General features: G+C 38.7%; 1 protein-coding gene across 4 annotated transcripts in view; it reads left to right on the top strand.

Annotated features, from left to right (window-relative positions):
• The window catches only part of Vrk2 (VRK serine/threonine kinase 2), a 130,490-nt gene that overhangs the window by 76,805 nt on the left and 26,619 nt on the right, over positions 1-27,066 (top strand). For all 4 annotated transcript variants that reach the window (XM_076546130.1, XM_076546131.1, XM_076546133.1 and 1 more), the window contains exon 8: positions 22,873-23,005. In XM_076546130.1, the coding sequence (XP_076402245.1) occupies positions 22,873-23,005 (133 nt within the window). The remainder of the gene's footprint in view (positions 1-22,872; positions 23,006-27,066) is intronic.

Genomic DNA, 27,066 nt, shown 5'->3' with positions numbered 1-27,066 from the left:
GGGTATAGTAGTCTGAGCTGGCATTTGTGGTCTCCTAGAGTTTATAGAACATTTGTTCAGAACCTTCTGGCTTTTGGAATCTATATTGAGAAGTCAGGTGTAATTCTAATAGGTCTGCCTTTATATGTTACTTGCTTTTTTCCCTTGCAGCTATATATATATTGTTCTGTGTGTTTTGTAGTTTCATTATTATATATTGAGAGGACTTTATTTTCTGGTCTAGTCTATTTGGTGTTCTGTAAGCTTCTTGTACCTTGATAAGTATCTCCTTTAGGTAAGGAAAATTTTCTTCTGTGATATTATTTAAAATATTTCTTTGTCTTTGACCTGTGTTTCTTCTCCTTCTGTTAATTTATTCTTAGATTTGTTTCTTTTCCTAATGTCCCAGATTTCTTGGATATTTTTTGCTAGGAGTTTTTTAGATGTAATACTTTCTTTGACCAATTTGTTCATTTCTTGTATTGTGTCTTCAGTGCCTGAGATTCTCTCTTTCATCTCTTTCATTTTGTTGGTATGGCTTGCCTTTGTGGTTCTTGTTTGAGTTTCTATTTTGTTTCCAGATTTCCCTTGGTTTGGGTGTTCTCTATTGACTTTTTATTTCCATGTTCAGTTCTTGGATGGTTTATTCATTCCCTTTTACTGTTGATTGTATTTTCATAGATTTCTTCAAAGGATTTATTTATATCCTCTCTAAGGACCTCTATCATATTCATAAAGACTTTTTAAATGTCTTTTTCTTATGCTTTAACTATGTTGGAATATTCAAAGTCTGCTCTAGTAGGATAGCTGGGCTGTAGTGGAGACACATTGTTATTATTTTTTTTTAATGCTAGTATCTAAGCATCTGGGATTGGGAAGATTGTAATTCTAGATGCTGATATCTGTTTTTATTCTGGGTGAGTGTTTTGTTCCTTGGTTTCTGTTTTCTCTGGTTTTTAAGAGAGTGTGGTGGCTGTATGTTGACTAGTAGGAAATTCTTCTAGGGTCCTGATAGGGGTGGCTACTGATTTCCTGTCACGAATGCATTTTTTTTATTTATTTGCTTTCTTGAATAGCTTATTTTAGTGAAATTGGCACTAAGGTTTGTTTAGGGTCAATGGAACAGATCATCTGTTTCTCTTAGATGTAATACTATAGTGTGGTGTATTATCGAGGTTCTCATATTGAGACCATTATACTTTTCAGTGATAAATCTTATTTTTTTTGAGTGTCATGATGTCAGCATGGTTCTGTGTGTCCACTAATATTTTAGGTGTTTCCTTCGTGCTGAACTCATAAGTGGTGGTGGTCTATCAGGTTGTCTTATGTTACATAAGGTGTCTGGCTCATGTTGTACTTACTTCATACAAATAATTTGGATATTTTGCTTCATTTTCTGTTTTACAACTGTTTTAGACAAGAACCATCTAGCCCTGGGGGTGACACCATCTCATTTTGCTGCTTTTCTGTGAGAAATTATTTTTAAATCTTTATTTTGTTCCAATGGGAAGAGTTGTTTAGGCTTTTTTGGTTGTGTCATTTTCTGTAGTCTTACTAATATTTTTTTTAATCTGTTTTAGTAGTTTTCTAGTATTTATTATTATAGTTTTTCAAATTTATATAGTAGTCTGTGTTGTGGTGTCTTATGGCTTAAATTTCTTTGAGTACAGTGGTTATCTCCTCTCAGTTATTTTCTGTTTCATTTTCTTTTTCTTTCCCTTCACTTTTGTGTTGGAGAGAATGGCTGGCAGCCTGTCTGGCCATTGGCATGGGAGTTGTTTGTCCTTCTCGGTCAGTTCTGTGCACTGGGTGTTCATGGCACATGGGCTCTGTCTCCTTTGCCCATTCTCTGCCCACTCTTTCCTTGTATTTCAGGGGCATCCATTCACTTTTTGGAAAGTATGTTATTTGTATGCTCTCGTTTCACGCACCCCCACTTTTGTTCTTAATGACATCTCTTAGATGATACCGGATGCTCGCTTATGTGTCGAAGTTTTCCTGGGCATTTTTTGAGCGGCTGTTCTTGCTCTCCTAGTTTGTTGTTCAAAAACTTGTAGGTAATGGTATTCTCTTACATGTTTAAAACTCCGAAGACTTGCATCAGTACTTAAGGTCAGTTCAGAAGAACTGAAAATAGTTTGAACGTTACTTTATGAATTTTTTGACAGCACTGTGATGGTGTTTCCTTCTCTGCATGTCAAAGAAAATCTGGGATTTTCTATCTTCATTTGAACATGAAAGCTTTAAGAAATTATTTCTATTAGGAAACAGACTAAGAAATGCTTCTGGTAATATCATATTCAGTACAGGAAATATGATTTTTCTTTTGTACTGACTTAGTTAAGTGGTACCTAAATTATGTTATTTTAAAATAAGTTGTATTGAGAAACTATACTGAGAGAAGAGACATCTTTAGAAAGGACATTCAGTAAGTTTTAGCCCATGTTTTGAACATTTATTATGCCATAGGCATTACATCATATTCTTAGTAAAATAGGATTGTATGTCTGTACTTTCTGGATATCAACACTGTGGACTTCCTAAGCTGTTTTAAAGATATTTATGAAACCTTAGTGGTGGTGGAATGGGACAGGGATGCTTGGTTGAGACCTAGTGTTTAGAAAAGAATATAACAATTTTATTGTATTTATTCACACTGGCCTTACTTGAAGTGATGCTGGGTGGTGGTTTTGAGCAATATCCATCCTACTGCATCTTCCAGTACCACTGTGGGGGTTTGATAACTCAACTGATGTCAGTGCAGCTATTTGTTTCTACCTTTGTTGATGAGGGATATATATATATATATATATATATATATATATATATATATATATATATTTTTTTTTTTTTTTCATGTGCCTGGTATATCCTTGTGTACCTGGAGGCTTCCCTGCAGACTTTGATGGATACTTATCATGATTGATTTCCTTTAGCTCCAAGTGTGTGTTAACCTCAAGAGCACTCAACTCTTGTTGGTGTTGTGTTATTTTCCTCCCTAAACTGGGAGGTTTATGGGTAGCTCTAATGTTCATTCTCCATTTCTCATAGCACCTATGTTTGTATTTCTTATAACTCTTCAAGAAATACTTTATTGACTAGCCAAGACATGAGGCCAGTTATGATGCAGTATTGTTGCCTCATTTAGTACCAGGAGTACTGTGAAACTTAGGAAGCTTATGAAACTCATTGCCTATTGTGATACATGTGTTTCTGTTCAAAGCTTTCTACTGAATCAGAGAAGATGGCCCTCCCAAGGATGCAACATGCCAGTATATGAGTGTTAGACATGACAGGAAATGTTATTTTTTAAAATATTTGTCACATTGCCTTCTTGCTATATATTTAGATTTTCTTAAATCTACTTTGGAATTCTTTTAGTCTGATTTGTCAAATGAAATCAAAACCAGCCCCAAATTTAATTTACATTTCACTTTTATAACGTGTTAACACTACTGGTTATTTGAACTGGTTTTTATTTACTGAAATATTTTAAAATCATTTAAGTAATCAAATGCGTGGCTGGTGTACTAGTGTTCTTACTCTTCAATATTATTTTCACCATTGCATATTAAAATGCCTTCTATAAAATAAAATTAGAGCCATATTAAAAATATACATTTGAAGGTACAGAAATGGTAGTGCTCTTAATATGACCTATTAGCATCTTATTAATTTTGGAGAGTAATGATGGGTGGGAGATATTGACAGTGAGAACATAATAACTTAAATTAGAAGTCCAAGTGTCTATATTTAACTTTAATTTTAATGTTAAAAAAATTTAACATATTTTTCAACTTTATTGTGTAAAATTTAAAGGATACTGACAATAGAGAACTTCATATACATGTTGATTTTAAAAGTAATGTTTTAAAATTTTGCTTAATTTATTTTTTGGCAGAAGTTTATTAAAAGTAAATTACAGGTACTGTGGCATTTTACACAGATATTTATGTATATGAACATCTTCACAACACAAAAAAAATTCACCATATTATCATCATGGCATTGCTACTCTTAACAAAATTGATGACAATTCCCTGGTGTCAGATACAGTTTCGTTTTTTTTTTTTTTTTTTTTTTTTTTCTGAAGTTCATGGGACATGGAAATGTGATCATATTTATTGTAGTTGCACTACAGGTTTCTTTTCCTTTTTGTACAACTTCCCCTTCTAGGTATTGAGTAGCTTATGTGTCTCTTTTGGTCCCTTTTATGACTCCATAAAGTCTTTGAATGAAACTGGCAAGCAGCTATTATTATGGTTAAAATATTATTATGGTTTTAATATGGTTGGAACAGGCTTGCATTTTGAACAGCTGGTCCCCTCATGGTGCTGCTTAGAGTGTTATTTGGAGGGGGTGTTGGCAGGACAGAGCAGATCACACAGAGAGACAGGGCTTGTCCATGAAGTTACACGTGGTTCTGTCTCTTGTTTGCTCTCACTTTTTCTCACGATGAAGTGAACAGCATCCTCCACCTTGCTCTTCTGCTCATGTAACCATAGATGAACCCCCTGAAACTGTGAGCCCAGTTTTGTCTCTCCGCCTGGAAGTTGTTCTATCAGCCATGTGGTCACAGCGCTGGTGAAACTCACTAACCGATCTACAAGTATCATTTCAGGAACTGCTGGCCTATAACTAGACATTTGCAACAGGATATCAAATGTCTAGTCTTGTAATCAGGCAAACTAGGAACATGTTTCACTGATGGATAGACTTCCAACAGGTGGCATAAGGCATGGGATGTACTGAGCATTCAATAAATAAATGATAACTAAGCAATGACAAATTGAATGTATTCTGTAATGTTCAAGAAACATATGTAACTTCAGACTCATATAGCTGGTTTTAGTATAATAGAGTATGTTAATTAAGTTTAATTGTATTTTTCCTAAATTCCGATTGGGAGAGATCAGCTATTGTACCCAAGACTTTTAACTATTTCTCATAGCAATAATAAGCATTTTCTTTCTTTAAAAATTTTTATTACAGTTATATATTTGTTCATTTTATTGGGGGGGGCATGTGTTACAACATGCATGTGTAGGTCAGAGGACAACTTGTGGGAGTTGTTTCTCTCCTTCAGTCATGTGGGTCCTGGAAAGCAATCTCAGATCATCAAGCTTGGCAGCAAGTATCTTAACTCACTGAACCATCTCATTGTCCCTGTGCGTATTTTTTTCTGTAGTGTGTTGGCAAAGAGAAACAGTAGGAATTGCTTTGGATTAAATGTATTCCATCTAAAACAGGTGATGTTCCATCCCTAATACATGTGAATGAGACCTCATTTGAAAATAGGGATCTGAGCTAGAGTTTTCCTGCCTTGCCCACAGTCAGGACAAATCTTTGTCACCTGCCAGTCCCACAGCTGTTCAGACCCAACCAAGTAAACACAGAGACTTATATTGCTTACAAACTGTATGGCCGTGGCAGGCTTCTTGCTAACTGTTCTTATAACTTAAATTAATCCATTTCCATAAATCTATACCTTGCCACGTGGCTGGTGGCTTACCGGCATCTTCACGTGCGGCTTGTCCTGGCAGCAGCTGGCAGTGTTTCCTTCTGCCTTCCTGTTCTTTCTTTTCTCCTCTCTGTTAGTCCTGCCTATACTTCCTGCCTAGTCACTGACCAATCAGTATTTTATTTATTGACCAATCATAGCAACACATTTGCCATATAGACCATTCTACAGCAGGGATCAAAGTAATATTACGCCATTAGAGAGGGCCCTATTCCAGTGTGATTTGTGGCCTTGTAAAGGAGGGAAGACTCTGGAGAAAGACATGCACAGAGGAAGCTGAAGTGAAGAGATGGGGATACCCAGGTACAGGGGATGGAGACATGCCTTGCAGAAGTGGCGGCCGGGCTGCAGCATGGAGCAGTGGAAAGTCACTCACACCATGAAGACACATGTCCATTTGGCGAGTGAATGGAGGGAAGGAGAAAGGAGGGAGGGAGAGAGGGAGGGAGAGAGAGAGAGAGAGAGGAGAGAGAGCGCACGCATACCTCATAGGAATACAGAGAAAAAGAGAGGGGAGGGGAAGAGGAGTTTTCTCTTAAAGTGGGCTTTACTAAGATGATGTCAGGACTGGGTGGGCCAGGGTATCTGCTTATTGACCAGGATTCCAGGAAGTGAGTCTGGATGCTAACATCTCCCTTTGATTATTATAAAGGGTGAGTTGTATTGTGCATAGCAAGTAGGGGTGAGGGCACCACATTCTTGAGTCCGCTTCCTGCTGAGTTGGGGTGAAGTGGGGTCAGGGTCACACACAGCAGGAGGTGTGAGTGAAGAAGCATTCAATTAGCTGGTGTCATGCAGTCTTCAGGCCTCAGTTCCTTGAGGGAGCTGAGAAGACAGGTTGCTAGGAGAAAAAAAATAGATTGTTATCATCAGCCCCATGAGCAGGGCTATCCATGGCAAAGTGATAACTGCCAGAAAGAATGGAATGGAAGAGTGCCCTGGTTGTACAGAAGAGGCAAGGGTGAATGAGTGAGACACAAGAGCAGATATATCCTTTTGATTGGAGTGCTGGTAGCAGTGATGCACCAGGGGTTTTGGGGATGGATGCCACATCAGGAGCACAGGAGCCACCACATCTGCTGCTTCTCTGGGGGTGGGAAGTGCATCCATCCTGTAAAGGTGTCAGTAAGAGTTAAGAGATACAGAGCCTTTTTATGAGTGGAGATGTGGGTGAAATCAACCTTCTGGTATTCGCCTGGTTGGTAGCCTTGGTTGGTGGTTGGGGTTGGCATCCTCAGAGCTGGTGCAGGAGCTGGTGGTATTTGAAGAGCCCCTGATGGTTGGCCTTGGCACGAGTCTGGCAGGAGGGGTGGACCTATGCAGGAACCCGTAAATGTGTAGAACCACTGGAACAGATGTACAACTTGGTGTCATAGCAAAAGGCTATGGTTTTGCGTTCAAAGATATGAACAGTTTTTAGGGGCTGGTTTCGCCCAATGAAACACATCTTTAAATCTATAACCAGCGGAAATTCACTGAATGGAAGTGGTTGGATGAGTGAAGAAGGAAGATTCCCTACCCTCTCCAGTGCTAGCCTGTCTCTAAAAGCTGGGACCAGTAAAGTCCACAGAAATCGTGGAGTTGGGGGAGAGAGCTGTTAAAACTGGCAACATCATCAGGTCTGAGAAAGATAAGTAAGTGAACACAGTGAGACAGCTTTCCTGTCTTCATATAAACCTTAAATCTATTTCTTTTTTATCTAATTCACCAGAGGATACCGAGAGCAGTATTAAGGATACTAAGAGAATGAGGCTGTGAATTTTACATAGAGAACTGAGAAGGCAGCTGAAGCAAAGCCTGGTTGTCAGATGGACTCAGAGATCTAAGAAGGATAAATTTTTACCTGAGTTGAAAGTTGCAGGGATTTACCTACTGGCTTCCTAGACAGCCACCCCCAGGTTCTCCATGGTCATCAAGGGCACAAGTCTTAGGGTAACAACATCAGTCTTTAGCTGCCAGGCCTAGGCCTGCCAGGCCTCAGAAGATCCAATGGCTGTGGGGTAGGAACTTGTGGGAAGGACCAGCCTACCTTGTCGAGGCAAAAGTGAGGCAGTGGGCTCCCAGAGTCCTGTTGTCCATGGTCTGAAGAAGGCCCTGGCAGCAGTCAAGGTTCTCTGCCCATCTCAGTGGCTGGTGCTGCCATTCTGAAGCAGGTTCTGGGTGGAGGCTCTTCTGTGCCCAGCCATCTTCTCTGGAGGAAATAAGAATGCTGCCAGGAGCCAGCATGCCTCTTTATCACAAAAAGCTTTTTAATTAAACACTTTAAATGCCATATTCTGCAGATCTCTGAGTATTTGAAGACTGTCCGTCCATTATGTATGAATGACTACCAACTAGTATCCCCTAAGTCTCCAATATGTTAGCATCTTTCATAGGACTAAGACTTACTGTCTCCTAAGAAGACAAAGACGAGTAACAAGGGAAAGATACCAGGGATGAATGGGAATAAGAGAAAAGGGGCTTGTGAGTTGAGGTGTGACCCAGCTCTGAGAAAAGGACCCCCTGGGGGATCAGCAACTCCATCATAGGATATATATCTTTTTTTAAATCAAATATCTTATTTATCAAACATATGCTGTCATTTATTCTCTAGAAGCTTCATGTTGAACACTTGGCAAAGACATAGGTGTAAATCTCTCAGTTAGCTTTTGTTAATCTGAACAGATAAATTTCACACCAGTCTAATATGTTTGAGGATTGTTTCTTTACTCTACAAGGAGATAAAATTGACAGAGAAGTCATTTGGACTAAATGTATTTTTTTAACCTTAGTAAACCCCAGTAAAAGATGACTGCATCATGATGAAGTCAGGGGAACAAAATCAGATGTTATTTAGGTTTAATTTTGAGAGCATATATAAATTAAATCTGGACATGTAGTTTTCCCAGTTAGTTACAGCTTAACAAAATTAGCAAGGACACGGAGGCTTACATTCCTAAACTTGAACAGACCATGAGTAAGGAGGACATTTTTAAGCCATTGGCAGTGATATCTGTGTCTGTTACCATTTGTAAGGCCCTGTAGTTTTGATGCCATCTTTGAGTACAGCCAGATTATAATCCTGAATGACTTATATAGAAATAATTTCTTAAGATCATATAATACCACTTGGGTTCTGCATAAAGAAGGTCAAGTGTCTTATCTTATTGCAGAACCATTTTAGTTAATAAATTGACAATTTTGGGTCCAGTTTCTGGGTTTATCAATGGGTATTAGGTAGCCCATTTTTGTCCTTATGCCAGGGGTTTACCTTTAACTTAGCCATTTGGCCTGTTTGGGAGTAGGGAGCAGGGATGGCACATTCTCTTTATTAAGCTAAAACAGGGTGCAGGTCTTAAGAGCCCAGGGAGGCTGAAAGGCTACTCAAAGGATAAGGAGGGAATTTAGGCAATGGGGTATTAATCAGAAGCATCTGTTTTGATCCAGCTGGAAATAAGGAGCATTCATATTGGCTGTCTTTGTCCACATCAGCTTTCAGTACATCCATGACTCACAGCTTGAAGTCAATAGCTGATGCTTGGATGTGTCAGTCAGCCAGATCCACTGAAACAGATGTAGACTCGAGACAAGAGTTAAAATGTATGAACTTATTTGGAACTTTTAGGCTCATGGTCTTAGTAACTGGGAAGTGGAGATTAGGGAAGAGAAAAATGCCATCCTCAGGAATAGACAGGTGTGGGAAACTCATTTATCTGGAGTTCTTTTGACCTCTGTGAAGTGGATCTAAGTTTTATGATTTCTTTTGATCCTTTGAAGCTTATATGAATTTTTATTTTATCAAAGAACATAAAAGCAGGTAATGGGTATCTGAAAAACAGCAGTAGACTCATACCTATAAGTTTATATTATGAAGACAACCAAAGAAAATTCAAAATCCTGAGCTTGTGACCCAAACTGCATCAGAACTCTATTAATGTTAAAATCTGAAATTTTAAAACCTTAATATAACAATATCAAAGAAAGGGAAAGTGGTCTGAAGCATTTAAATAATCTATTTATGTTGAGACCTAGTAGCTTTAGAAAAAGTAAGGCTTGATTTTTTTTTTTAATCTATAAAATGAGCTGGCACGTTGGCCATATCGCCAGCATGTGGTGCTGCTGATGCCCAAGAGCCTGGGAGGGAGGAAGAGGATAGGTCTCTGAGCCCATGAGGCCCAGACTGGAGTCTCCAGTCCTCAGCCAAGTAAAACAATGCACAGCATGAGGGGGAGCTTTCCTGATGTCCCATCATAGTTGGCCCTGGGTGCCCTGCCCATGCTCCAGCCACAGACAGGAAGTGACTTTTTTGCTGTCCTTAATAATGATGGCCCCTGACCACATGATTGCCCTTATCAAATATGGCGACAAAACCATGTGGTCATGTGGGTTTTTTTGTTGTTGTTGTAAGACAAATGGAGTAGATATGGAATATGTAATTTCAAGCATTCAAAGTCAGCCAGAAACACAGTCTCTTGACCATGTCAGTCACACATTTCCATTCCCACGTACAAAATAAACTTTTTTTTTTTTTGAGACAGGGTTTCTCTCTGTATTTTTTTTGTCTGTTCTGGATCTGGCTCTGTAGCCCAGGCTGGCGTGGAATTCAGAGAGATTTGTAGATGTAACCAACCGTCTTATTAAATAAGAAACACAGAACCAATGTAAAAGAGAAAGCTGAGAGGTCAGAGCTCAGAGCTAAAATCTTACCCTTCCTCCTGGGAGCTCCTAACTTCCCGAAAGAGACCTACTTCCTGTGTGTATGTCTTTTCATAGTCTTTTGTTCTGCCTTCTCATTGGTTGTAAACCCAAACACATGACTGCCTCGTCACTGTCTGTATGGACAGCCCCCCCTCAGGTCTTAAAGGCATATGTCTCCAATGCTGGCTGTATCCCTGAACACACAGAGATCTACCTAGCTCTTCTACCAAGTGCTGGGATTAAAGGCGTGTGCCACCACGGCCACACTCTTGCTATGGCTCTAATAGCTCTGACCCCTGGGCAACTTTATTTATTAACATACAATCAAAATCACATTTCAGTACAATTAGAATACCACTACAGAGATTTGCCTGCCTCTGCCTCCTGAGTGCTGGGATTAAAGGCGTGCGCCGTTGCGGCCACCAGGTGTTGAAATAAACTTTTAACTGAATGAACCAGAAGGCGAAGATGTGGGCGGCAGCGCCTGCAGGAGGGAGGGGCAGATAGGGCAGATAGGAGAAGGAGATATTTTGAGTGAAAGCATGAGATGGCAGCAGCCACAGAAACGGAGCAGACGATATGGAGGCACCCAGCGGGCTAGAGCTGGCAGAGGAGTGAACAGGACAGATAAGCAAAACAGAAAAGGGGGAGGGTAGATGTTTCCAAGGTGGTGGGAGCCTCCTGCTATAAGATATGCTAAGCTGTAGCCATGGTGGGAGGCAGCAGGTGACCAATGGATAAGCAGCATTTTTCATGAGTGAGGTAATAAGATCCAATAGCTAAAGTCTCTGGTGTCCCAGAGATTAAGTGAGGATTGATTCAAAATGGCACAAGCCACTCAGTGGTCCTAAGACAAACAGAAAGGGTGTTCACCCAAAGGACGAGTGGTTGCCCAGAGCTGGGGCTTATGACCAGGGTTGAAAAGGTGAGAAACCATGGTTGAGACACGAATCCTTACTTGTGGAAAATGGCCAGAAGAGAGGGACTTACCAATAGGATGAAGGGTCTCAATGACCCTCCAGTTGGAATCCTTCAGTTGGAAGTTACGGGTCCCAGCGTTTCCCAGACTGCCAGTGGGTAGGAGAGAATGCCAGGGGGTAACCTGCTGAATGATGCACCACCAGTGTTATGATGTGGTGCGAGGGAGGCCTTGGCGGATTGGGCCAAGGTGCCCCAGTGGGTGAGGGAGACATGCCATGCAGACTTTGAGGCCAGGCTGTGGCATGGAGTGATTTAAAGTCACTCACACCATGCAGACACATGTCCACATGGAGAGTTTATTTTGGGGGCAGGGGAGAAGGAATGGAGGGAAGGAGAAAGGAGAGAGAAGAGAGGGAGAGAGAGGAGAGGGGGAGAGAAACACAGAGAGGAAGGAAGTGCATACCTTCTGGGAATGAAGAGAAAGAGAGGGGGGGAGGGGGAGTTTTCCCTCAAAGTGGGCTTTACCTAAGATGATGTCAGGACTGGGCAGGCCAGGGTATTATCTGCTTGTCAGCCAGGATTTCAAGAAGTGAGTCTGAAGGCTAACAGTCATCAGATAAGTGTCTGCAGACCTGTAGATGTGCCTCTGCCCTCTCCCTTCCATGTGTAGCCATGGAGAAGCTCGGCTTCTGGTCAGAGGGATGGAAGTTCAGATCACCAGCCACCGGAAATTTATTTTGCACAGACCACTTCATTCATCCCATTTTCTAATTCTCCAAAATGGCCTTAAAATGACTTCCTTTTATCGAAGTTTGAATGATTTGACTAGTGCAATGCTAGCCTCTCTTAGCAAGGACCCAATAAATAAGCATTTTCCTTTTAAGTTTATGACCCCCAATAACTTATTTTGACCACTGCCTGCTCAGCTGCCTTTAAAGGAAGGGACACTTTTCTGGATTGTGAAGCCACTTCAGCTATGAGGCCATATTGCCCTGGCTTCAGGGGACGCCTGTAGCCAAAGCTGCAACCACACTTGTCTTGGCAAGGATCAGCAGTTCATTCTTTTGTTTCAATAGCATACTGTCAGCAGTTGATGCAAGGGCACTTTCTCACCCAGTGGTTAACTTTTGCCACAATGAATATTAACTCCATGTGGAGGTTCTTCAATGCACATATCTTCTCTGAAGTAGATTGGTGTTGCCAGGGGCAGACATGTCTCATAGTCATTAAAAAAAAAAAAAAAAAAAAAAAAAAAAAAAAAGGAAAGAAAAAGAAAAAAAATCCATGTTATTAAAACATTTTAAATGCCATGTTCTGTAGATCTCTGAAGGGTTTGAAGATGATCTGTCTAATTAAAATATATCTCTGCTTGACCTTCGAAACATACCTAATATGACTACAAGTTCGTTTATAATGTTTTAACTACTAACATTCATTTCTTTATATCCTAATAGTTGGTAATAATAACTTTCAAGGATTAGCAAATTGCATTACATTGTTAAATAAAATGTATAGGTACAATACCTTGAACAAGATTAGAAATATATGTACAGCATTTTCTAACAAAATCAATCTCACATTTATATCATATCAATATATATAATTTGTATACAATATACAAAAATCCAATCCAATGTAAAATATTAAAACTAGTAGTTGCTCTCTAAAAGTAGATTCAATAATCTACCTTTTTATCTATATCATATCTTTTCAGAATAGATTTGATAATCTACATCTTATCCTCTTTTTTCTTTTTTAATTTTTTAAACAAGAACTTTAAATTTAATCTCCATTGTTTAGCCTTTTTCCTGACCATTAACAATAACAAATTGTAACCAACCATTCTAAACAATGACAATTATCCAAAACCCATTGAAAGACCAAACACCACCCACCTCACCTCTTTTGAGTATGTGGGTGTCGTGTTCTTAAAATTGCTTCCTGCTGTTTGTTGGCAAAGGCATCTTTAGAGGATTCTGAAAAGAAAAAAAAAAATGGGTTAATTGTCAAGTCCTGGGAGAGGTAGCTATATCATTTGTTGTCTAGGCTCTGAATAATGCAAAAGTGCAGGGCTTGTCTCAAGTCCTCCTTTGAATATTCTGAGGCTGGATCATCTCAGCTAGCCATCTGAAAATTGTCTTGAGCAGTTTTTAGTCCAAAGCTGATCTTTGGGTGTTGTTTGTCAGCCTAGTGGTATTATTATTGTCCATGTGGAATCGTCTTGTGGGGCCCTATAATCTTTTTGGAGACTTCAAAGTCGCTGTTAGGCATGGTCATGATTCCCTGCAGAAAACTGATAGAGATTCAAACATGAAAACATGTGCAGGCAGCTAGATGAAGCCTTTTTTCTAGAGTTAGTTTGTACTCTATATGACAATTAATATCATAACAAAAGTTTAATATATATATATTAATCTTATAAATTTTGATATAAAATTCATACCTTAAGAAAAGTTTTAAAGAATCAAAATGGAACTAAAGAATTATGAGATTAGTGGCAATAAAATAGTTCCTTAATTTTGGTTTCCTTCTATCCTATATCAGAATGTGGCTCTTCTGACATGATACAGAGATTTTGCATTTTCTTTTAACAAGCAATGCTTGGGTTTGGAGAAGGAGAGAGCCACATTCCAACTCCAAAGCCAGCTCTAATTTTGAACTCGGACTACATAAAGACTATTTATGTTAAGTATCTGTAGAAAACAGCAGGAACAAATGTTTAGGAAGACTTATTAAAATTTATATGTAATATAACTATAGGCCAATTGACTCTTTTTCTTGGGACATTTTTTCTGGATGATTTGTCCTTTTTCTTCAGATGTCTCATTTGTCCAGTGTTCTTCAGATTCCTTATCCTTCATTCTCCTCAAAGACAAAAACAAAAACCTTTCCCCAACCCTAACTTTGGTGAGGTTCCCTTTTGGCAAGTTATATCTGATTAAATGAAAAACATTTGTTAGTGGTATAAGTTAATTTAAATTGGATGGTCATGCTGGTTGATGAACTATCACCTCTTCTACTTAAGAGGTCTCTCTTGTTCAAATTGAACCTTTATCAATTTTTATGATATCCATAGCTTTTCTTCTCCTATAGAAACAAAAAGCAAAACCTTGTCTCCAATGTAACACATCTTCTGGCTTCCATTATGAGGTCAGCACATCCTTAAAGTATATAGGCTGATTTAATTCTGTAGTTTTTTCTATTATCCAATGTCTCTCTGCAGCTGTTGTCCCTTTCTCATTAGCACTGAGAAAATTCAAAGTTAATAGGGCATTATGCAGTCTATTTCTGGGGGTTTTTGTTATACTTTCTGTTTATTTAGCATATTCTTTAGAGTTTGATTTGCTCTTTCTATAACTGCTTGACCTGTAGGATTATGTGGTATACCTGTAATATGCTTTATATTGTAATAAGCAAAAAAAACTGTTTTATTTTACCAGAGACATAGGCTGGAGAATTGTCAGTTTTAATTTGTGCAGGTATACCCATGATGGCCATAACTTCTAAGAAATGTGTGATTACTGAATCAGCTTTTTCAGAACTCAGAGCATTTGCCCTTTGAAACCCTAAACAAGTATCAATAGTGTGGTGTACATGTTACAATTTTCCAAATTCTACAAAATGAAACACATCAGTCTGCCAGATTTAATTCCTCTGAGTACCCTTTGGGTTACACCCTGCTGGTAGTGGAGTTAGATTGTATAAAGAACAAATAGGACATTTTCTTACAATTTCCTTGGCTTGTTGCCAGGTTTTGGAAAAATTCTTTTTAAACCTTTACTATTGACATGATGTTTTTTATGAAATTCTGAAGCCTCCAGCACATTTCTTATCAATAGTTTATTGATCTCGTCATTACATTGTGCTAGAGGGCCTGGCAGACCCGTATTGGGTTGGATGTGAGTCATATATAATGCTTCCTGATTATATCTTGTAACTAAATAAATAACAAAGTTAATTATGATTCATCAGGGATAATTCTGCAGTCTCAATATGTAAAACTACTCTTTCAGCATACTGACAGTCAGTAACTATGTTGAGAGCTTCCAAAAAAATCCATTAATACCATCAGAATAGTATACAATTCTGATATTTGAACCAAATTATAAGGACTTGGAACCACTTTACTTAAATTTTCTGATTTATAACCTGCCTTTCCTTGTTTGTTTGCATCTGTATAAAATGTAAGGGCTCCAGATATTGGTGTTTCCTGTACAATATGAGGCAGGATCCAATTAGCTCTCTTTATAAGTTGAATTCTATCACTTTTGGGATATTTGCTGCTAATCTCTCCCAAAAAATTACTGCACGCTCTTTGCTAAGACTCACTTTTTGCCCATAATTTGTCAATGTCATCCTTAGTTAAAGATACTACAATTTCTGCTGGGTCTATTCCTGCTACTTGATGAAGTCTCAATTTTTCTTTTTAAAATCAACGAAGAGATCTTTTCCATATGTGTTTTTAATTTTTTACTCTGTTTATTTGTTAGAAATATCAATTCCAATATCTTCCCTCTGCATTAAAATACCTTTAGGAGAATGCTTAGAGGGTAAAATAACCAGAATGCAATCAGGCTTTGGATCCATATGTCCTTTCTTTTCCTCCAAGGCCAATTCTCTCCCAGTTTCAGCTGATAATTCTCTTGGAGTATTTAAGTCCTTGTCACTTTCTAAGGTTTTGAACAAATTACTCAGTTCATCATTTTTTACCCCAACAACTGTTTGTAGATGGGAAATGTCTCCAAATAATCTTTGAAAAACATTAAGAGTCCATAATTAATCTCTCCTAATTTGCACCTTTTAGGGTCTAATGTTTTGTAGACCTATTTTATATTCTAAATAATTAATAGAATCTCCTCTTTGTATCTTTTCAGGAGCCATTTGTAATCCTCAACAAGGCAATTTTTTTTTTTTACTCATTCAAACATTCTTTCTAAAGTATCTGCACTTGAATCAGCTAGTAAAATATTGTCCATGCAATGATAAATTATAGATTTAAGAAATTGTTTATGTATTACTTCTAATGGCTGTCGTTCAAAATATTGGCAAAGGGTTGGGCTATTTAACATTCCCTGTGGTTGAACCCTCCATTGAATTGTCTTAACTTTCTGAGAATTATTATAAGTAGGCACTGTGAAGGCAAATCGGTCTCTGTCTTTTTCTTGTAAAGATATTGAGAAGAAATAGTCTTTTAAATAGATAATTAAAAGAAGCCATCCTTTAGGTAACAGAGTAGGCAAAGAAATTACAGATTGTAGATAGCCCATTGACTGAATGACCTTGTTAATTGCTCTTAAATCTGTTACCATTCTCCACTTATCAGATTTCTTTTTAATAACAATTACAGGAGAATTCCAAGGGCTACTTGATTCTTCAATATGCTGAACTTTTAACTGCTCTTATACCAGCTATTCTGAGGCCTATAGTTTCTCCTTTGTTAAAGGCCATTGCTCAGCCCATAAGGCGTTCTGTTAACCATTTTCAAGGTAGAGCTGTTGGTGTATTTGAAAGATCAGCAGCTGTTGTGCCCTGTTCTTTTACAATCTAGATGGCTGGTGACTGTTCTTTATAATACCTTTTAATATTTTTCTCAGAAACTTGTGTTAGTTATGGTTTGTGTCTGAGGTGGAGGAAAATCTGGGTATTCCATGGTTGTAACAAATCTTGTCCACATAGATTCATAGCTATATTAGCCGCATATGACTTTAATTTTCCTCTCTGTCCTTCTGGCCTTATACATTTGACCCATTTTGCACTCTCTTTTACTTGAAATGATGTTCCAGTCCCTAACAGCTGAACATTTACCTCCTGAAGAGGCCAATTTGGATGCCAAAATTCTGGTGCATTTATTGTGACATCTGCACCTATGTCTATAAGACCTTCCAAGAGAATGTCATTTATTCATGTTTTTAATTATGGTCTATGTTTATTTATAGAAGTTTGCAAAAAAAATTCACTTTATGGTTTCTTCTGAATTTTTTTGTCCTCTCTGCTATAGCTGTTCTATCACCTGGAGCAGTATGGTTTTTTACAATAGGCATTTGGTTACTTAATTGCTCTGAGAAGGGGTTTCTTCTAAGATGGCAGGACAGGACTGAACTGAATTTGCCACGAGGGCCTTTGAGATGCCCCTCAGTGATTTTCATGACAGCAGAGGCAAAGAATTACCTTGTCTGTCCCTTGTTGATCTACATTCATTAGTCCAATGTTTACCTTTACCACATCTTTAACATAATCCTGAAGGGAGGGACATTCTGTGGCCATTGTTCCTTGAAGAAACATTGTTTCTAGGAATGCCCTGTTTACAGTCCCTTTTTAGGTGACCTTGTTTACCACAATTAAAGCATCTGACATTACTTTTCTTCAAAGTTCTTGAAATCCCCTCTCCTATCCATATATCATCATGGTCATGAGACTCAATATTAATTATTTCCTTGATCCAATCCTTGAATGATGCTGATTGTGCCTTTAACAGCCTAATTACTCTTTTGCACACTGTACTAGGATTCTCAAAAGCTAAAGATTCAATTATTATCTGTTTAGCTTCTGAAGTTGGTATCATTCTATTTACTGCTGAAGACAGCCTTTGTAAGAAATCTGTGAAGGTTTCTTTTGGGCCCTGTATAACTTTTGTAAATGAATCAATCTTCTTCCCTGCTTCCCCAACTCTGTCCTGCACATTCATAGCTGCCACGCTGCATAGAATTAGGGTTTGGTTATCATATAAACATTTTCTTTGTATATCAGTGTAATTGCCTTCTCCAAGAAGCTGATCCTGGGAAATTTGTACACTTCTAGTCCTACATCATTTTTCTATCATTCTAGCCTCCCCTTTGATCCACTTTTTCCATTGTAATTGTTGTCTGGTCTCTAGGACAGCTGTAACCAAATCTCTCCAGTCTTGAGAGATAATTCTATTACAAGTTGACCATGAGTTTAACATCTGCTTTACAAATGCAGAATGCATACCATATGATACTCTAGCTTCTTTAAAACTCCTCTAACATTCCCACTGGAGTCCAGTTAGCTTGTACACACCCTTGAGCATTTTGCACTTCCTGTAAGGTTACTGTAAGATTAATGTTTGCTGTCTGGTAACCTGAGCATGTTTCTCTGTAACCATATAATTCAATCCTTTAAATAGGTTCACCTTTAAATTCTTCTGTCTGGGTCTGAATTTATCTATAATTCTTTTAAACAAGATTTTCTAAAGCTTTTATCTTGGCACTCAAATTGACCAAGGTTTTTAATGCTAAAATGAAAATGATCAAACAAATAATATTCATCATTGATGTTATGTAAATCCCTTCAATATTAATTATCCTCTCATTTAATTGTTCCATTTTCAGACTGCCTAATGTTTTATCAAACAGAGACCAAATTCCTTCCATTGTAAAAATGTTTCCCATTTTTTTAATGTGGGAAAAAATTTATCTTTTAACTAATTTCTCCCTTTAAGATATCTTAATTGATTTAACCAAGTCTGTCGACTGTGTCGAATAGTAGAAGTCAGAGGGGATTTCAAAGCAGCTATCCATTATGGTAGCAGTCCAAGATGGGAATCCAGAGAGCACCCACAACCCACTAGGAGAGAAAAACTCAAAGAGACTCCAGCCCATGTGGTTTGGAGATCCAGCCGTATGCAGCTCTGTCATGAACCGGGTCGGCTGCAAGGCCACAAGTGGCTTTTTAGTGAATTCTTGCCACAATTGTTGGAGTGCCAATTGTAACATGAATCTTAACAGATCTTATTAAAAAAAAAACATGGAGTCAGATATTGGGATGAAAACCTGAGAGATCAGAGGAATAGGAAAAGCCACAAGCTAACCTCACCTCACCAACTCCTTAGCTTCCAAAGAGACCTACTTCCTGTATATCCACACCCATATGCCTTTCTGTTCTGCTATATCATTTGCTCTCTCCATCCAGCTACATCACTACCCAGCTCCATCACTTCCTGTCTGTCTATACAGACCTCCAGACCTTTATGGTTAACTAGTGTTGGAATTTAAGGCATGTGCCACCACACCTGGCTCTGTTCCCAGTGTGGCCTTGAGCTCACAGAGATCCAGACAGATCCCTGCCTCCAGAATGATAGGATTAAAGGCATGTACTACCATTGCTTGACTTCTATGTTTAGTATAGTGGCTGGTTTTTTCTTCTGATCCTCAGATAAACTTTATTGGTTTGTACAAATAAAATATCACCACACAGAGCTGTGGCTGTGAGGAGGAAAGCTCTTCCTGTGCAAGTTGCTTCAGGAGAATCATCACAGATGCTCTTTAATCACCTGTGATTCCACACATCAAACTGGAAAACCAGAGCGGTTTAAGTTCTGAGAGTGTCAGGTGGCAAAGGACCCCGGAGGTGAAGCCTTAACAGCATAGAGCTGGAGACTATGTTGTGTGGGACCTACTCAGCCACTCAAGTAACAAAGGAAGCTGAGCTTTGAGATGGCTTACTCCAGCTAGGAAAATTAGCTGTGATTTTTATGGCTATGCTAAAGGAGAACTTGATTTCATTCATTAATCAAAGCTGTGATTTACTGATCTTCTGTGAAATTGGGCTCTCAGGAAGGCAGATGCTGAAACAAAATTAGGAGTTCAAGAAGTTTATGGGAGGGTGTAAAATGTGATGCTGATTAAAAGTTAAAAGGGAGCAAGCAAAATGGAATGCTTTGTCAGTGCCATGTCATGTGTTGTGTGTGGAAGGAGCATCACCAGAACTGAGCAGGCTGTTTCCAGCTGTGATGCTACAAAGTGAAGACTGCCCATCAGAGGAGGTGCAGGCTGGGTAGAAATGACAGTATCGTCTTTTCCTTGACTAGTCATTGATGGAGACTACCAGAACTAGTGTGGCTGGGGTTGGGTTGGCAAATGCCTGAAGAGCCCCAGTGACCAGCTGGGGCATTTAAGAGGCTTTCAACTTACTCCATTCCTTACAAAAGAAAGAACTTTTTTTGTTTGGCTATAACTATATATATATATATATATATATATATATATATATATATATATGCTTGCCACTGTGTGGCTAGCACACCATCTCCCCCTCAGTGAAGAGTACACCATCTCCCCCTCAATGGCTGTTCATTACTCATAAAAGTTATAGAAATATATAGATACTTTGAATGGCAAGCTAAACTAATTGATAAAATTCCAAACAGGGGTGAGTTTTAAAAGGCACATGTGAAGATAGGGTTTAGGGATAGAGACTTCCCATTTTGCTGAGTCTTTTATTTTATGTTCAATGCCTTCTCATGATAACTTGGTTCCTTCCCTTAACTCTGTAAAGACTCCAGAAGCATTTCTGATGGCTGTGCTGCTTGAGGCTGTGACCCTGCATGATTTAGATCACTTAGTTCTGAAATACTCATTGACTAAAATTTGGTTAATGTATCTTCTCCACTGAACTGTTACCTTCCATCTTCATATTAAGGGCTAACCCTGCACCCTTCACATTCTGAGCATACTCTTGTGGCTCAGAGCTCAGTAATGGCCAGAATAGATGGAAAGTCTTCCTGACTGTCATCGCCTCACTTCCCTTTTCTTGTGTACAGGAAAGTGAAACTCTAAATGCTTCCCCTTCTTTGAGATTCAGTGTCTTTCTTGTCCTGGAGCACTTTGGCCATCTTTGCTGAGGACCAGGAAGTTACCTCCTTGTGAACTTTGGAAGTATCTGTTCAGGGTAATAGTTTAAAAGGCCTAAGCACTTTGGCCTGTGGTCCTTACTGTGGCCTCTCTCTTCCTAGCCTTCTCTTTAGATGCCTTCCCTGTTAGAGTCATCTTGAATGAAGTGTCCCTTGACAACCTAATGTAACTTTGAAAGTGATAATGCTAGGAGCTGCTCTAGGATTCTGGCTCTCTTTCTATGAATTGTTTGGCTTCAAGGGCCATATAAATAGAATGGGCATCATGACCTACCTGCGAGATTGCTTGCTGTCTTGGGTCAATGACAGCACAGCATAGTGCATGGTGTCCACTCCTTAAAGGCTTGGATCTTATTTGTTGAGCTAATGTTGTACATGAAAAGCTTCTTGATATTTTGTAAAAACTGCAAATTTCTCTGGTGTATTAAAATAAAGCTGTTTGCTGATCATCAGTGCTGTGTCTTTCAGGAATCTACTTTTGCAAATGAAGTATATTTAGTATTTAGTTCTTGAAATAAACAAAGGCAAGAGTGCATGAGACATAATGAAAGCAAGAACTTATTGCTCACCTGATCTGAAGCACCCAGCTACTCAGTGCAGAGATCAGTTACTTAGCTGAAGGAGAGAGAGAAAAAACTCGGGAAGTACATTTTTCGGGTTATTCAGCAAATTTATGTTGTCCAATTGAGGAAAATTATGTGTCTTATATTTAGAAATTACAAATATCTTCTATTTGAGATATCTTACAATGAAACATTTAAGAACTAACATCTAAATACTAAATTTTCTTTCAATAGATTTTACATTTTTTTTTTTTTTTTTTTTTTTTTTTTGGTTTTTCGAGACAGGGTTTCTCTATGTAGCTTTGCGCCTTTCCTAGGACTCACTTGGTAGCCCAGGCTGGCCTCAAACTCACAGAGATCCACCTGGCTCTGCCTCCCGAGTGCTGGGATTAAAGGCGTGCGCCACCACCGCCCAGCTAGATTTTACATTTTTAAATCCAGGTTATGATACTCTACTGTCATGAAGTTACATTTTGAAACATTGCATAAATCCTTACATTTTAAAGAAATATATATGAAGCAGTATGTTCTTGAGCTGAAACTGCTCTCATTTGTGAGGCATGGTGGGTATGGTAAAATGTATTTGAGACATGTGGGATTGTTATCCATCTCCATGTCACAGAAATGTGTGTTCAAAACAGTTCTCCATAGTACGTAGGGTGTGCTATGTCCTTAAAGTCACTCCCTCTCCAAAGTAATCTGAGGAAAATGTCCCTTGTCAATTACTACCTGATTCTAACAGTCCATGTTTCTGCTTGGAGAACCTGCTCAAAGTCGGAGTGGCTGCCAGGGATGGTGGTGGCGATGAGTTGAGCCACCGTGAAAGTCCAACAGACACCCATTGATCCTCCCTCCATTCCTAAGCACAAGCCGTTGATGAGGATTTGGGGGTTGGCTCTTTATTTCTTTGTTTTCTGTTTGAGTTATTACCCCCGACAGTCTGCTCACTATGTTTAAACTTCCTGCCAGTGGAGACTTACCATGTTCAAACTTAAAGAACGTTTCTCTCCTCTGCTCTGCCTTCTGTACTTAACACAGTTTAAGTTTCAGGAAAGGGTTTCTTAAAAGGCAGAGCTTTATAATGTATGTGACAGCAGATGAAGAAAGTACACCTAGATATCTGCCTGAGGAGAAGGCAATTAGGAATGAGGTTGAGCCCATGATGAAGCAAGGATTTAAGTAAGAAAGTTGGTTGTTCTGGTTCCTAGTACGTATTTTATCCACCATTCGGTGTAGTGAAACATTGATCTGAGGTCTGAGGTTTCTCTTAACTTTCAAGTCCCTTTTTAAAATTTGTGATTCATTTGTTATTTTGTGGGGTGTGTGTGTGCACACGCATGCTTGTACCACAGTGCATGTGGCGGTCAGGAGGACTTGGTTCTGTCCTTCCACTGTCTGGGTTACAGGTGGGTCCCGACACTGGACTCGGGTGTCAGGCTTGGTTCCTCTACCCACCCAGCTGCCTCACTTGCACACAACTCACAAGTCTCTTAAGACATAACTCTAAAGGCCATGTTTTTAGAGGATGAAGCATTACTCATTGGCCTCTCCATCTCTTCCAGGTTTATCTTGCAGACTATGGACTTTGCTACAGATACTGTCCCAATGGGAACCACAAACAGTATCAGGAAAATCCCAGGAAGGGCCATAATGGAACAATAGAGTTTACAAGCTTGGATGCCCACAGAGGAGTAGGTAGGTCTCCTTTTTTAGTGCACATTTTTATCTCAGAAGGACGGTTGAGTTGAAAGTGCTGAAGCTACAGGAGATGACTGTCGCGTGCTCAGGCTGAAGGATGAGCGCTCTGGCGACATTTTTGTGGAAAGTAGTAAATTCCTGTTATCCCAGTGAATATCTGGCGGAAACCAGAAACCATGTGACTAGACAGGAGCAAAGCCTGACCTTCATTAGGCTGAAAAGTCACAGGTCTGTATGTGAGGCTGCTGGGCAGTGCTGAGGGGACATCAGAATCAGTGGCAGTCACATGCTGTCCTGTTAGCATTGTGTCCTTCTCAGGGCCTTGAAAGAGATCTCTCCACAGCAGCAGTATCTTCTGAACCCCCAAAGTGTTAACTTGGGAAATCTCTCCCAGGCGCCTTTCATAGATCTTACTTATTTAAACTCACTTTGATGGTATTGGAAACACATTTGCAGGTAAATTACATACATAGCCCTTTTATTGGATATTGATTGTACTGCCTTGCATTCCAAGGCAGACTTAATTCAACAATTCCCTAATTAGTTAAAGTCATAACCTATGTCTTGTATTCATTTACCATTAATTAAACCTTAGCTGTTTATTACTCTGCAGTCCAAATCCAATAGCCGACCCAGAAAGCCATGGAAAAGGAAGTAGGAGGTCAATATTGAAAAGCTATGGTGCTGAGTCCCGCTGATGGCCGCGTTGCTCACAATCAATACACCCAGTGCAACTGTACTTTCTTAGTTGCTCTGTCAGCGAGACAAAAAGTCAATTCTAATGTTATGCTAGCGAAAAAAATGGCGATTATTAAAAAACTTTGGCTTTCAAAATTATATTCTTTGCAAACTTTGTTTATAAAAGCGGTGTCAGACATAGTAAAGCAAACATAGGTTTTAAACATCTCTGAAAGAGATACATCTTCACTGAGTGTCAGCAAGGCATTTGCACTGGTAATGGCTGTCAGACTGTTACCCTAAACTAATACTTTCCAACGAGTTTTACTTGGTTCAAACAACTGTATATTATTGCCTTTTCTATTAAAAGGACCATTGACCATGTAATGCAGAGGGTGTTGATCATTTTCTGGAGCAATTAAAATCCACAGTCTTTTAAGGAAGGCCATCAAGAAGGTGGAGCAGTGTGTTGACCATGTGTCATCTTCTTTAGGAAGATTGTTAGAGGATAGTTTCTGAAATGAAGACCACTTTTTATACTCTGGAACAGAGGGAAAGCATTCAGAACGTGTCTTTGTCAAGTCTAGTTTTCGTAGAAAAGTAATGATTAGTGTTGTGTAATTTTCCATCATTTACATTGTTAATGATGTAGTTAACACTTGAAGGTATAATGTGACATTGCCTTGATTAAATTAGGAAATAGGAAAATAAAATGCTGATTGACAGTGGTGCTTTTTAAAATAATTTGTTTAGATTTATTTATTTTATGTATATGAGTGTTTGACCTGCATATATCTATGTGTACCAGGTGCATGTCAAGCAAGGTCAGAAAAGAGTGTAGGATTCCTTGGAACTGGAGGTCTCAATGGCTATGAACTATCATGTGGGTGCTAGGAACTGAACCTATGTCCTCCGCAAGAGCAACAAGTGATCTTAACCACTAAGTCATCTCTCTGGCCCAGATAGTGGTGCATTCTAACTTTACTTTCATTTTCAATGAGCCAAAGAATGCTTGCCAGACTTACTTTGTGATGTAGAATAGAATTTTCAGAGACAGGAAAGTACTCCTTACTTGGTGTTGTGCCTGGAATTCCCCACACAGATTCTTAGGCATTATTAATATTCTAATGCTGAGTCAGTTGAAGGCACATCTTAACTGTAGGAGGGGTGAGAATAGTCACATGTTGTTTGGACCAAAGCTCAGACAGCAATATTTCTGAAAGCCTTCTTTAATTAATTCTGCATGGTTTTTGTGTGTGTATGTGTTCTCTTCATGAAATATTTAATCCAATTTCTATTTAGAACTCAACTTAAACTTCTTCCTCTTCACAGTTATAGTATGTACTGATTGAGACACTGGGTAGATTTCCCCACTCTGGATCTTGGGGAGAAGACTGGGCTGAATGTGATTGTAGAGATGGTTCTGCATCTGAAAGAATGTTCAGGAGGGCAGGTGAACTATCGTGAGGTTTGCAGGGAAGTCTTGTGGTTTTGTGTTTGAGTGAGTATTCGTTTAATCACAGGTGGCTCAGCTTTCCTATAAAATAGTGGATTCCTTTCATGTATTTTGCATATTAACATCTATATAAATACATATATGTATGCCCACATATATCTACCTATGTATTTGAACATATATACATGTATTTGCTAAATACATGTGTTATTTGTTCTTGTATAAAACTGGAAGATTGGATATTTCCACTGTGTTTGAACAGTGTTTGTTCCTAATATTGTCCATTGAAATTTGCAAAATTAAGCATTTCAGCTCAGAATTTTGTTAGAAATGAACTAATCAGCAGGTGGTGGTGGCGTATGCTTCTAATCCCAGTACTCGGGAGGCTGAGCCTGGTGGATCTTGGTGAGTTCAAGGCCAGCCTGGTCTACAGAGCAAGATCCAGGACAGGCACCAAAACTACACGGAGAAACCCTGTCTCAAAGAAACTGAAGAAAAAAAAAAAAAAGAAAGAAAGAAAAGAAAAGAAAAGAAAAAAGGAAAGAAATGAACTAGTCATTTAACCATATTTAGAAACCAGAATAAAGGGGCTCAAATTCTATATGTAAATGAAGAAAATCAGATTCATAAATATTCATGTTAACTATTAGTACAATTACTGTGTGATTTAATATCCAAAAATCTCCCTAGTGAAGTCCAGGAGAGAAAACAATGCAAAAGAAAGCAGTGAGAGGCAGGTGCCATTTAGTTCTCCTACCTACACGGTTTCCAATTCAGAGTCGTGAGAGGGAGTAGCTGCAAGGGAAGAAGAGACCAGCCTTTCTACTAGGTAGCTCATTAAACCAAAAGAGATGGAAGGACAAAGGGACAGATGGAAAGATGGTGATTCCTGGAAGTGCTGTGGATGGCACGACTTGAACATGGCAGTTGTTCTTCCAGACTCAGGACTCTGTAACCTAAGGGAAGTTTCTGCCGCTGACTTGCTTCATCAGTATAAAACTGGAGCAAGGGTGGTAAATGTAGTTCTTCATTATTAATTTTTCCTCCATCAAAACCAGCATCTACGAGCACTGACATACTTTGTTCTTGTTGCAAGATAATTAAAGAGAATTATATGTGTGTCAAATACACTGTTTAAAAATTTGTTGCATTCTTAGTAATGTTAAGAAGCAATATTTGGATCAATGAGTGCTATGGATTTTTGTAGAGTTCTCTACTCACTGAGGCATGCAGTCAATACCTAATTTCTCTAGAGACAGACGGCATTGAACAGGCGGAGCTTTCTTAAACACATCAGACCTGAGCACTGGGTATATAATACCTGTTTTAATCTGACATCATTGATGACCATAAAATAGAATATCTAAATTGCATTTTAAATGTCTATTTGCTTATAGTGTCAAAGAAAAAAATATATTGCGTACTTTAAAAAATTTTGCCATGTGCTGCAGCACATGGAATCCAAGTCTTGTATTACTTCTTGCATGGTTTTTATTTCATTTTGGGATTCCAACTTACAAAATATATGTGAAGGAAATTGAGAATGTGTTTTCATGCTACTAAACTGGGAACATGATGTGGGTGACACAGCTTATATTCTACAACAAAGTCAGCAGAACAAACACCCTTTTCTGTTACAGGATATTAAGCAATACCATTAAATATTGAATTAAATACAATTAAGTATTTCCCAAGGAGTAAGAATACTATACTGTTAACCTCTTCTTTTTAGGTAAAATTGAATGCTGTATATAGCCTTTGGCTAACATAAGCCAAGGAAGGCATTGTGTCTATGTGACATATGGCCTTTTGTTTTACATTTGATTTATTTTTATTACATTTATTTTGGGTGGGTGGGGGTACTGTAGCACATGTGTAGAAGTCAGAGGACAGTTTGTGGGACTTTATTCTCTCCTTCTACCAT

This window comes from Peromyscus maniculatus, chromosome 10 (assembly GCF_049852395.1).
Source record: "Peromyscus maniculatus bairdii isolate BWxNUB_F1_BW_parent chromosome 10, HU_Pman_BW_mat_3.1, whole genome shotgun sequence".
In the NCBI taxonomy this organism is placed as follows: domain Eukaryota; kingdom Metazoa; phylum Chordata; class Mammalia; order Rodentia; family Cricetidae; genus Peromyscus; species Peromyscus maniculatus.
Note: the sequence above shows the minus strand (reverse complement) of the source record. Positions and strands in the feature narration are given on the sequence as shown.